The following is a 12,745-nucleotide window of genomic DNA, read 5'->3' on the forward strand; positions in this document are numbered from 1 at the left end:
CCTCTTTACTGGAGGACTGGGCACCTGCAAATGTAATTCTGTTGGGAAACCAACATGAGGATGAGGTCTGTAGTTAACTTCAGAACTGATCTGGTCTTTCCTCAAATCTGGGGCTAGAAAAGAAAATATTTCAAAATTAACAGATATACAATCCAATTCCTTTTTTTGTAATTTTCAGAGATTACAGAAACAAACAAAATACAACAGGACAATGTCTTTAAAGATTTAAATTATCAAATAATAATTTCAAAGATAATCTGTCACAGAAGGTCAGATCTTAGAATCTGGAGGAAATTTTCTGTGTTTTCAATTTTCTGTGTTTTCTTGTTACCAGAAAATAGGTAATTATCACAATTTTGAAGTACTGTAGACACATTTTCAAGATCACATTAATATTTAATCTGGCTAAAAGTACATTTTCAGTGGAAGCTTTTCTTAAAAGGGTGTTTATTCAAACATCTGAAGTCATTTAAATGAGAAAATAAGAACTCTGACTTCTGAAAACTAATTTTGTGTTACAATAATTAAATAGAATGAATGCTGCCGAGATTGGGGGTGGTTTAGGTTGTTCTGCTGTTTGTGGTTTTTACCAGCTCAAACCCCAGAGCAGACTGTAAGGCCCACAGGGACACTGGGCAGACAAAGAGCACTGTCACCCACGTGCCCCAAACACACAGCACTGAGTGCCTGGGCCAGCACTCCCACTCCAGAAGCTCCTTTTATTCCCAGGCAAAAAAATCATTCCCTGAAAACACACAAGTTCTGAAAAAGGCAGCTTCTAGAGAGCAGGAAATAAAGGAAGCATTGAAGTATTTGTGTCAACACTAGACAGAATAAAACACTCAATGACAAGTGACAAGCAGCACTCTATTTGTTTAGAGACTCCAATTCTTCCTAATGCCATGATTAGTCCATTAATATCAGTCACCTGCTCTGAAGCCACTCAAAGTAATGGCTTATTATTATCATTATTATTTTTAATACAATGCCTTATTTTGTCTATGTACAGACCAGACTCATAACTACTACACCTATTTCACTTGCTATTTCTCTAAGTTTAAATACTTAAAGGCTTGGAACTTTGCTCATGAACATATGAGCCAAAACCCCAACAACAGAGCAGAGCTAAACTGAAAAGTTTGGGTGTTGCTGTTTGGTGATACTAATTTTGAGGATCAATATTAGCCCTATTTTTAGGTGGTCTGAGACTAAAAACATGAAATCTCTGACCAGATAGTGGAGGCTAAAGCAGCACACAGCACAAAAGACAAAACCCCCATATGATTTTCCTCAAGTCTTGAGATGAAAAAAGGGAAAGTCACAACACAAGTACCACAACCTTAGAAATACTATTTATGGGAAAATATTCTTAGTGAATGGTCCTATGCAAGGTACAAGGAATTAACCTGAGAGTTCAAAATGTCTAGTGTGCCACGGAGCTGCCTAGCAGAGGGCAAACACAAAGAGGTGATATTTGACACAGACACTCCTCTCTCTGCAGGCTGATGGTTTCCCCAGCCCAGCTCCCAGGGCAGTGCTGCAGGCGGCCGGGAGCCGAGCCCGGGGAGCCGCTGCCCTGGGGCAGCTCCGGCCGTGCCAGGTGCTCTGCGCCCGCCCAGTTCCAGCCAGCTTAAAAATAGACCTGTTATTTTCCCTCCTGCTGACAGGACAGCCATGCACGGTTAAAACCAGACACAGCTCGATTGGGAATTTTGGCTCTACGTTCTCTACCAACCTAAATATGGGACACATGAACCCTGCTCAGCTGGAGCCCGGCATCCTTATCAATGGGTCATTAAGGGCTGAGCAATAAATAAAAGGTAATTGTGTTCTGACATATAAACCGGCCTCCTTTTAAGAGTTACAGACATCTATGTTCACATCTGGGCAGTCAATCCAGATTTTCAAAACATTAATATCCATGCTACAGGTAGGACTGACACAGTTTTGTCTAATATCTCCATTTACACAGAACATGTAAAAACATGCAAAAATCTGCCAAGTCCAGCTTCTGTCTGGAAAAAAAATCTCCAATGAAAATAAATACAATCCCCCCCATAAATTCAACTCCACATTAAATTCAACTTCCTCTTTACAGCCTTTAGCTGGATTTTTTTTTTTTCTTAACTATTTCCTAAGTTGTCAGTAAAAAAAAAAAAAACAACAACAAAGTGTAATATTTATTGTAAAAAATACTGTGGCAAATTCCTCTCTCTTGGCCCAGACATTTTCTGTATTAAATTGAAATTACAGACAAACTTATTGGAAGTTTTAGAAATGTGGAATAACAACAACCTCTCAGTCACAGAAGTAACCATGCTATCATTTGTCCAAAATGGAGTATTTTTTCTGAAATACAGTGACCAATCTTCTTTAAAAACAAAAAATCCTTATATTCTAGAAACTTTACTTTGGGAGCAACATTCAGTTGCAAAACCTCTCCTAGGTATCTCTATTTTATCCTTCAAAGGCATTCCAGTAAAGCATTAATTTGTTTCTCTTTCATGGTAAGCAAACTAAGTAACTACAAGTCTTATTTCTTTACTCATTTATTTAAACTTGACATTAATGTACATTGACTGCACCATAAGGGTAAGAACTGGATTTCCTTAAGAGCAGTTGCATGTTTTAAATTATTACTACAAATGTACAGTTTTCCTAAGCATATGAGCTGTCTTTTATGGTTATGTCTTTTATGTCTTTTATGAGTTATGGTTGGTTTGTGGGGTTTTCTGAAGTGACACATAAGCAATTTGGATTTTAACCACACTAACCAGATCTTTAGAATGATTCTAGATTTCAGTTTGTCTCATGCTATTGAACTGAACAATGGGAAAACCATCAAAATTAGTCATATTTCTTGAACTTGCAGTACATGAGGTTGGAGATTTTGCCTCACACTGCTCACGCCTCAAGTTCTTTATACTTAAAAAAATTTTAAAAAAACTTCATAAACACAAAGTGATTAATATGGAATTAACATCAGCTTACTCAATATTTACATTTTCCTGCCAAAATCTGACCACAGAGTTTAGGGATTTACCTTGTGGGACCTTTGCTTCAGTGCCATGGTTACCTGCTGCTCACTGCCCATGTAAGGAGCAGCCTTTGCTCTCCCAATCACTGTGTGATCCAGTGTTACTATCTTTATAGTGTTCTGACAATAAGTTTGTTTTTGTGAGTCAGGGACAGAATTCCTCAAGTGCTGAACAGTAGCCTCATTCAGCTCAAGTAAAAAAACAAGGAGCTGGTAAAGCAGTTATACAAACTGTGGGCATTATTATTAGTCCAACATTATTTCCATAAGAAGTTTTCCACACCAAAAAAAAACCACTCAGACATTTTTTTTTTTGGAGTTGCCATGAAGGCCTAACAAAGATTTCTTACATTCCATTCCTCTCTCAGAAAGGACTGAGCATTTGTTTTTTAAAGTCCTATTTTTTGAGAGTCTGGTGTTTATCTACCAATCCATGTTGTGTTCATAACACTCAGATGAAACACAAGGTAATACAACTGATACCTGTAAATGACTGCTGTTGTCCCTGCTAAAAGTGTCCTGGCACACTTTTTGACAACCCAAAAACTGAATTCAAATAAATCTAACTCCACATGCATGTAAAATTATCTAATTCTTCAGATCTCTTTTTGGTCCATTGATCACTTACATTAAAAGTATTATTTTCTAAAATGGAGCTAAATTCATGCATTTTTTATAAGAAGTTATTTAAAAATTAGTTACTGAATTAGAATAACTGAGTAGGTGAGATCCTATAATCAATTTCTTTATGATATCTTGGAGGATCATGTGGAATCACTACACTTTCTTAAAGAAAACACAGGATACATGTTGAAAGCTTTAAGTATCCTTAAGTACTCTCTCCAGAGAACAGTCCATTGCTTTAGCTCACTAAAGTGTACTTTAAATATCTTTCACTGGTGTTTTTTTCCCATTTTCCTATCCAACTGTGTTTGATAAGGATGGTATAATACAGAACAAAAGCAGAATAAATCTCATGCAAAACCAGAGCATTGCATTCCATGCTACTCATTTTTGTTTGGGTTTTTGTTTATTTGTTTTGGGTTGTCAAAATAAGCAAACACCAAATTAATTGTCTTTCTGCACCAAAATGAAATTACAATAAGACAGAAAAGGTAGAAGTGGTATGGCAACACCCCCACCTCCACTTTAAGTCCTAGCAGAAACTATACATTATTTGAAAAGAAGTATGATATCTATAAAAATCAAATGTTTCCTGAGGAAGTGGCCTAATATTTATTGCCCCTCTTTGTACAAGCACCCTCCCATTGTTTCAGCAAAAGCAGATAATGATTTTGGCTGGCCTCAGGTTGACCTATAATATTTATATGCCTAGGCATTTATCAACTTTATAAAACCCCAGCAGACATATTAGTATGTAAAAGGAAGTAGATTTCCTTATTACAAGTGTTTCTTCCTGATACTGCTTCATATCTAGAAGGAAAAGAAATGGTGCCACAGTCTACCCAGACGTTTTAAAAAGAGAAAAAAAAAAAAAGTCTTGCTTAGTAACCACCAAGAAATCTCCTACAAAAGCTTTTGGGGAAACCACAGGGAGAGAACCAAAATACCATGTCATCTCTTTTGGGTTTTGGGGCTGCAGGGAGGAGAAATTCTGGTATATCTACAATAGCTTTTGAAAACTTAAATTTTATATGAGTTCTTACCATGGAAGCTTCTGTTCTGCTGGGGAACTGAATGTACCACACTGTCAGCTTTTTTGGTTGGCAAGTTCTGTTCACTGTGAAAGAAGCATAAATGTGATGACAGCACTAAAACTGTTGAATAGACACCACTGGTCATCTAATCCAATTTATTTGTAGCCATCTATGTCTTAAATAAGTGTAACCTGTTAACAAACATTCCATCTTGTCCATTTCCCTAATCTGATAATTTGATATTCATTAATTCCTTGTTTTGATAATAAATATTATTCTAAGTTGTGATTGCTAGTTGGTATCTTGTTCAGAGGGATTTTGACTTAATTTTTTTTCCCCTCAAACTGGAATAAAACTGGAAGATCACAGCTACAAACCCAAATGGAAAGGAAAAGGAAAAAAAAAAAACCCAGAGGATTTTCTCATCTTGCAGGTTTAGATAGGCAGAAAACATACATTACTAATCCAGATAGGGTGCTGAAAAATACTCTGCCAATTTCTACCTTCTACAAGAGTAAGGCAGGGAAGAAGATACACAGGGGCAAAAGTTCAATTGAAAAAAAACCCTGTTATTGAAAGGACAGGAAAACAAGAGAAATACTGAAAGAAACATGAAGAATGGAATTAAAAACAAAACAGTCATTTTTTCCACTTCTTAAAAGAACTTTCAAGTAAATAATTTATATTTTTGGGGGTTTATGAGACAGAGTCTGAAAGGTTAGCAGGGAACTAGTAGGTATTGCCAGCCAACTGAAATTACCAGTCATAGAAAGCACTTCTACAAGTCCCATGAAGTCAGTTGTATTTTGATAAAGTTTCTTTATTTGACAAATGTTTAAACAACAGTGTAAGCAGCTCCTTAATGAGCTACACTGTTTGAAATTAATCATATTCTCTCTCACAAAATGACACATTTGGGTGCCCCATTGCCTCTTGGGCATGCTTAAAAATGAGACAGTTTGAACTGTGCAAAATCACTGTTTGAGGCAACCATCAAACACTGAAAATGCAACCATGAGTTGGAGGAGCTTTATATATAATTATGTCATCAACCATTAAAAGCCCATCAGGCTTTTGCATAGTGGGATTTTGTACAGTTTGGTGGGAGGGAAAGAGTGGGACAAAGGGGAGAAAGGTCATATCCTTTCATATCCTGGTACTTGCCATTCTCTTTTCCTGTGAAATAAGTTGCCATGAAAATATATGTCTGAAAATTTGCTTGGATCTAGCAAATTAGATCTATCAGAGAGACTAGGCTTGGGCTCCCAACTGTGCTCTTCCATTTTATGGATACAAAAAAAGAGCTGAAGGAAGAATGAATGGGTTTTAGAAGGATCTACATTCCACTCACAGTTTGAGATACACAACACTGAAAACTCCATGTGGAAGGATTATAACTTGATATTTCAAGCATCACAAATTTAAGTAGGAACAGACCTCTTCAGATCATCAAGTTTTAGTGATTTTATACTTTTCAGCAAGGACTTATTTCAGACAGGTCAGCCAATTACCAAGTCAATCAATGTGTATCTGAGGTGATCTAGGAAACTGAATTTCTGCACTATGACTGGTAATAGCACCCAAGACTCACCTACTGCCATTCCCACCTCCTTGTCAGGGCCTGCACCAACGTTACAGGTGTGATTAACATGGACACTATTGTTCCATTATAGATGGAAAGTTACACACAGTCTAAAAATCTCGTAAGTAAAGAAGTGCAGCAATTACTACAAATGAACACACCCTGTCCCTCAGCAGGGCTCAGCACTTCTGGCTCAGTGCCTCCCAAAGAGAACCAGAGTGAAGGTACATTGAGCACTTAATTGCCCACACCCTTATTTCTAGATACACTTGAGCTTTCCACATACCTGACTTCAAGCAAGTTTCAAAGCATGTTTTCCTGGGTGGTTTTGAAGAACAGGTAAACGTTAGAACAGGTTATTTTTCCATAAACACAATTTATGCAAGCTCTAAGAGCACTAGCATTACCTGCAGGAAGCACTTTCCTTCACATTCTTGGTATCTGCCGTATTGATTCCTTCAATAACAGGGGAGTCTGGATTTGCAGAGCCATTGCTGATATGGTCACTGCTTTCATACCCAGATTCTGTCCTCTGAATTTGCCAGTTATCACCATGGATTTTTCTCTCTGTAAATCCTTTGCTTTTCTCAGCATTCCCTTTTCCCTCAGAATCCAGTGAACTTCGACTTCCTGTATCCTGTTTTGCCTCATCTTCATATATAGTCATTAAACCCTTCTGCATTTGGTTCTCCTTTGGCCAGTGGTTAAAGCTCCGCTCCTTCTCGTGCTTGGATTTACTGCTCAGGTTTGCTTTGTGCTTTGGGCTGTGCTGCTTTTTCTCAGTCTCACTGAAAATGCTGTCTACATTCAGTGTCTCCCTCATTGGTTTCCAACCTTTACTCCTGCTCCTGCTGCTGATACTTCCTTTGTCCCTGAAGTCTTGACTGGTATCCGTGTCGTAGCCAGTGACGCCGTCGCTCCGTGTCCTTGTCACTGGTTTCTCCCCAGCAGGAAAAGGCTCTGTTTTGTTTGGCCCAAGCACATGTGCAGAAAGCTTTGCCTGGTGAGGTGCTTGGTGGTCGTGCCTGTAGGGGCCCCTTCCCTGGCTGCCGTAGATCCGCTGATCCGCGCAGTGCCGCAGTCCGTTTCCAACCGGAGGAGAACCCGACTTGGCGCCGGAACGCTCTTCCCCAAGCAAGTCTTACAAGAACAAAGAAAATTCCATTACAGCTCTCATTAATATTTCATAGAATCATTTGTGTTGGAATGGACTTCAATGATCATCAATGGTCCAGCTGCCCTGCCACAGGCAGGGACACCTTCCACTAGAACCCCACCCAACCTGGCCTCGGACACTTCCAAGGTGGAAGCAGTCATTTAACTGATATTGTTTAACATTTCTTAAAGCATCTCTACAAATCCAGTATGCATTTCAGAATACTGAAAACTGGAAAGCCTAATCTTACAGTGTGGTCTCTTGGAGAAAAAAAACTGCACAAGCAGCATTGATGCTACAAGTTACTTAATCCATTGATTTTCTGGTTATACTTTTAAAATGTACCTCTTTGTCTCCCAGACTCTTTCCTTGGGCCTCTGTCTGCATCTTTCCGTACAGATGTGAAGCTTTTCATGTCAGCAGCCTTCTGGGCACACTCTCTGGATAAATCCTTTAGCCTGTCCTTCTGTTCACTGTATCCTAACTTGGCTGCAAAAAACACTTCTTGTCAAACATCATTACTTCAAAGTCATTCATCACCAAAACACAAACATTTATGGACAGTAAGATTCAGTTTTTAGTGTAAGGACTACTTAAACTGACTAATGAACTATTTAACACAGATTAAGAATATGAGATTTCTCTCCAACCATAAGATCAAGTCCATTAACATACAGAACTACAAATAATGCTGGTATTACAGTACTGCTGGGGAAAAGTGTTGCTCAAGCAGCCAGTGACCCACAGAGCCACACCTCAGCCTCAAGTCACTAATGTGCCTTTTAATCAGCAACATGTTTGAGAAATGGAACAAGGCCTCAAGAACCACTTTAGTTAAAGAATAACAAGGGCAATAAACACTGCACATTTACAGCTCTCTCTGGAAAAGTTAACATTCCATAGCAGATATTCAGATATTACTTAAATATCAAATGAATCTTTGAATAACAACTAAGTCAATGATGGAATTTTTCCCTTAGAAATAGTTCTAGTCTTAAGGTTAGAACCCACCTGAAATGCTATCCACTGAAAAATTTCATAAGATATATTTGGTTTGTCTTTTAGGGGATGGAAGTAGGGAATACATACCTGGGCCTCTACCACCACTTGCTTGAATATGGCTTCTACTGAATGCAGGATTATCTGGCTGAAGTTTTTTACTACTCCTTTGATTAGTGGAATCTCCAATTCCTCCAATTCCATTCTCTTTCACATGGTCTGCTTTAGCTGCAGAATGCTTTTCAAATCCTGTCAAACAACATTTATCTTTAGAAAAAAAAGGCTGCCTAATTTAAATTTCCAATATCTAAATTAAAAAAAAAAAAAAAAAGCTTTTAATTGTGGATTTAAAAGCCAGAAGAGAAAATGAAAAAAACCAGACTACATTTCAATGCTAGGCAATAAGATTCCATAATATTTTATATACTGCCATATTTATAGTGGTAGCCTGCAGTGAAACAGGGTCCTCTATTTTTTGCTCCCTGAAGTAATCCAAGTTCTATTGCTACACATGATGTAAAGAATAGTATGTCAAATTCAATTTGTCGTTTCTTTAAGTTCCTTGCAAGTTATGCTTAGCATTAAATTTAAAAGGCCAGCCTGAGACAACAGTACAAATTACAGAACCAAAAGATTGGATTCTTTTTTCTGTTACCCATTAGTCTCAATTTGTATCCCCTTATTAACAAGTCTAATACTGAATATACACACTAATCTCTTTTCTTTTGAAACTCTTTAGACAATTAATGATAAAAGTGCTTCAGAACAAAGCGGCCAATCCATTTTTTCTCCTTTATAATCCGCATTTCAGAAATATAGTTATTAGTGTTATTAAAAAAAAATATACATCTACTTACCCCGGTCTTCCCCATTTCCTCCTGCTGCCTTGCATTGAGACCAGTGAATAATCTGCTTTGGTGCATCTTCTGGAGACACAGCTGTGCCATCTGGGTTGGCATAAAATAGCAGCAATGGTTGGAAGTGACATCGAATGCACCTGGACACCACATCTTTCCATTTTGTTCCAATCTAAGAAGAAAAAAACAGTAAAACAAAACTTTACCTACAGTGATGAAGTCAAATATGGAAAGAGTAATTCATTATTCAAGAGACACCAAATGCCTAATTCCAAGTGTACATAAAGATACAACATTTTAGCACTGCGGTTTACATAAATTGCAACATATGTCTTGTATGGGCTAAAAATCAGAACATTATCCCCATGGACACAGCTGCCAGTATCTTCTTTTTCGTTAAAAGAAGTACAAATTCAACAACAGACAAATGCACAAATATTCTGAAACATCCAGAATTTGTAAGGTACAACCATAAAGCAGAGAAATCAATTCGAAAGGTAATTTTAAAAAATGACTTACAACATTGAATGTCTGCTGAAATAAAAAAATTGTTAGACTTTCTTCAACACTGGTGTCAAAAGAACACTCACCAGAGAGGAAAATATCCCAAAATTTGGTAGGAGTAAAGCCAATGTTTACCTCTTTTACATTAGCATCATCAAACAGCACCCATTTGCAGCTCTTGGTGTGGAAGGCAAAGGCACAGTAATGTCGGCTCGTGTAGCAAATCATTCCCACAAGAAAAAGCTCACTGTTTTTGGCATTTTCATCTGTAACCCTATAAAACAGCTGTAAAAATGATTACATACTTTAAAACATGTGTAAAACACAGCCTCAATTTCCTGACCTACTGCTGATATTTCACCAAGGCAATTGGTATTTAATGTCCTGTTGTATTTTTCCTGAGTATAAACATTGATTTTTGCACTTACTAATCTACTTAAACTTTTTTTGACTTTTATATTTGAGAGAGTAAAGTATTAATGCTCTGGAATAATTCCATAAATTTCAAACTGCAAATGATATTCCTAGATTTTCAAATAGAAAGTCTCCTAGATTAATCCTTGTACTTAAGTACAAAATACTTCCAACAGGACTTTTTCCTCTTACAGAAACTACATTGAGGAGTGCACTATAAAGGATCATATAAAACTTTATATAAATATACAAATTTTATGTAAAGTTCAGTCGTGCTTATAAAAATACATTTGTATTTTTTATATATTCACCTACACATAAAATAGAAAGGAAAACTAAATTCTAGAAAAAGCAAAGAGTATGTTTTAGGTCAGATACCCCTGGAAGATAAAGTTGTGTTGCCAGATTCCGCATAACCTCTTCTGTCAGATCAGAGTGTTCTGAATCCCAGACTAAACCAATGGTGACAATCTCAGGACAATTCATAAGAACACGACGGATTTTTATTTTTTGACCACAATTACTCTAGAAAAAAGGAAACAAAATCATGATAGGAAGGAAAATGAAACTGTTTAAAAATTGACTCAAAAGTGAGCCACCACACAAGAATTAGTTCAAAAAAACAACTCTGAAATGTTTTTAATTCCAAAATTTAGTTATGGTATTTGTTCTAAGAATTGAAGGATAACATTCTTCATAATAAAAACCACTTTTTGGAAGACTACAGCTTAAGTTCTATATCCAACCACCACCTTAAAACAGAAATCTATAACTAGAACAGTAAAACATAAGTGCTTTGTTTGCCCTAAGTTGACAACTCTGAAGCAACAACATGACACACAACCCTTCTTTTGAGGGAGTATTTCTAACCTGATTTAATATCCTAAAAACTTCTCCCCTGTATCCAAAAGTAATGCAACATTTGGGTTTACTTACAGGACACTTTCTGTAGTCATCAGCAGTATTTGCTGCCTGCAGCAATTCTGCAAACATTTCTGGCTTGAGACGTTCGTGCCTCTCCATCATTTTTTCGACTTCATTACTGCAAAAAAAAAAAAATTACATCACTATCAATCTCCCTTCTAAAGACTAACAGATTTCAATTAACTGCATTGTATAACTAATGAGAAAACACATAGTGGTAAAACAGTAGCAATACAAATTTTTTTGTCAAGCCCTCTCTACATCTTCCTTTTGAAATCTAAATGCTATTTTTGAACAGTATCTCAAACACATGCTGCAACTAAAACATTACACATTAATTTTTAGCACTTAAAAGTCTTTCTCTGGCATGCTTTGTATATTATTAGAAGGATGTATATAGAAAAAATGAATAACAAGAATAAAGGTTCTTACCACAGGGCTGTGGTGGAAATGTAACGCACAAATTCTGTAAAAGGCAATGGATCTGATGATGCTCCACAGCTGCGACACACACACTACAAAAATAAAAATACTTTTGTTTTTAGTGACTCAGGAAAGAGAAAACAAGCTATGTGTTAAACCAAACAAATGAAGGTCTAACCTGCTCATACAGTGTCATAGCAAACTTCTGGTGAGAAATACACGATTTTGAAGTGCACATATCTGTTTCACTGTTTGGCACTAAGTGGAAATGAATCCTCTCAAGGATATTTTCCTGAAAAGAAATAATAATACAAATGTAAACTGAACTGATGACATCAGAACACGTGAAGACCATAACAATTTAGTGCTCTAACTATGCCCCTCGGCTCCAAAATACTATGACTGCAATGTGTTTGTCCCCTGAATCAGCACTTTTTCATTTTGCCAAAAATACCAAAGATAATGGGAAGAAGTTAATCTATTCAGGCAGATCAGGCAGATGATCAGTTCAGGAATCCAGATGCACTTTGAATAGATGCAGCAGTAATAACAGGCTCTCTTTCATGCAAGATCTCAAACAGCCTCTCTCAGGAGTTCTGCACTGGATTTTCCTACACATGTGAAGAAACAGCTAGCAGGTAGGAATTTGTGGATACACCCAAAGGATGTCCAAAGCTGAAAGTAACTGTAGCAGCGACCATATTTCCTGCCCCTCAAATCCATGTCTGAAGGTGAATACTGCAGGTGTTTATGGTGAACATTTTCATTGTCTAACACAGGAACTCTTAGGAAGGTCTCTTTACCAGAGTTCTGTGTCCTCTGGAGTCACCTTAAAAGGCTGCAGCAGTGGCTCGTGTTTTTCACTAAGACACTTCACTGAAGCAGAAAGTAACTTCAGCAAGATCTTCAAGTATTTGTTAACTCTAGGGTAAGAAAATGGAAATCTCTTCTGCAGCAGAATTCAACAAGGAGCTGGCCCATTGTAACAAACTGCATTTCAATAGCTGGTGACTCAATACTTCAAGGAACAGATAATATATTCAAATCCATAGATGATCTCCTGAGAAGATAACCTTTCTCTCCATCAAAATATTTCTAGGAGTGACTCAGAGTTCATCATCCTCACCAGCCTCCTGCTCTGCCTGAGCTATGGAACAAATGCAGGAGTACTCCATCCCCCTTAGCTGACAT

The 12,745-nt window shown here is 37.3% G+C and overlaps 1 protein-coding gene across 4 annotated transcripts in view; it reads right to left on the reverse strand.

Moving 5' to 3' along the window:
- USP53 (ubiquitin specific peptidase 53) overlaps positions 1-12,745 on the reverse strand; it is a 28,381-nt gene that overhangs the window by 4,414 nt on the left and 11,222 nt on the right. For all 4 annotated transcript variants that reach the window (XM_079307127.1, XM_079307124.1, XM_079307126.1 and 1 more), the window contains exons 5-15: positions 11,733-11,846; positions 11,564-11,646; positions 11,144-11,249; positions 10,586-10,732; positions 9,929-10,078; positions 9,290-9,461; positions 8,523-8,681; positions 7,779-7,922; positions 6,685-7,417; positions 4,705-4,778; positions 2-113 (exon numbers count right to left, since the gene is read on the reverse strand). In XM_079307127.1, the coding sequence (XP_079163253.1) occupies positions 2-113; positions 4,705-4,778; positions 6,685-7,417; positions 7,779-7,922; positions 8,523-8,681; positions 9,290-9,461; positions 9,929-10,078; positions 10,586-10,732; positions 11,144-11,249; positions 11,564-11,646; positions 11,733-11,846 (1,994 nt within the window). The remainder of the gene's footprint in view (position 1; positions 114-4,704; positions 4,779-6,684; positions 7,418-7,778; positions 7,923-8,522; positions 8,682-9,289; positions 9,462-9,928; positions 10,079-10,585; positions 10,733-11,143; positions 11,250-11,563; positions 11,647-11,732; positions 11,847-12,745) is intronic.

This window comes from Erithacus rubecula (assembly GCF_903797595.1).
Source record: "Erithacus rubecula genome assembly, chromosome: 5".
In the NCBI taxonomy this organism is placed as follows: domain Eukaryota; kingdom Metazoa; phylum Chordata; class Aves; order Passeriformes; family Muscicapidae; genus Erithacus; species Erithacus rubecula.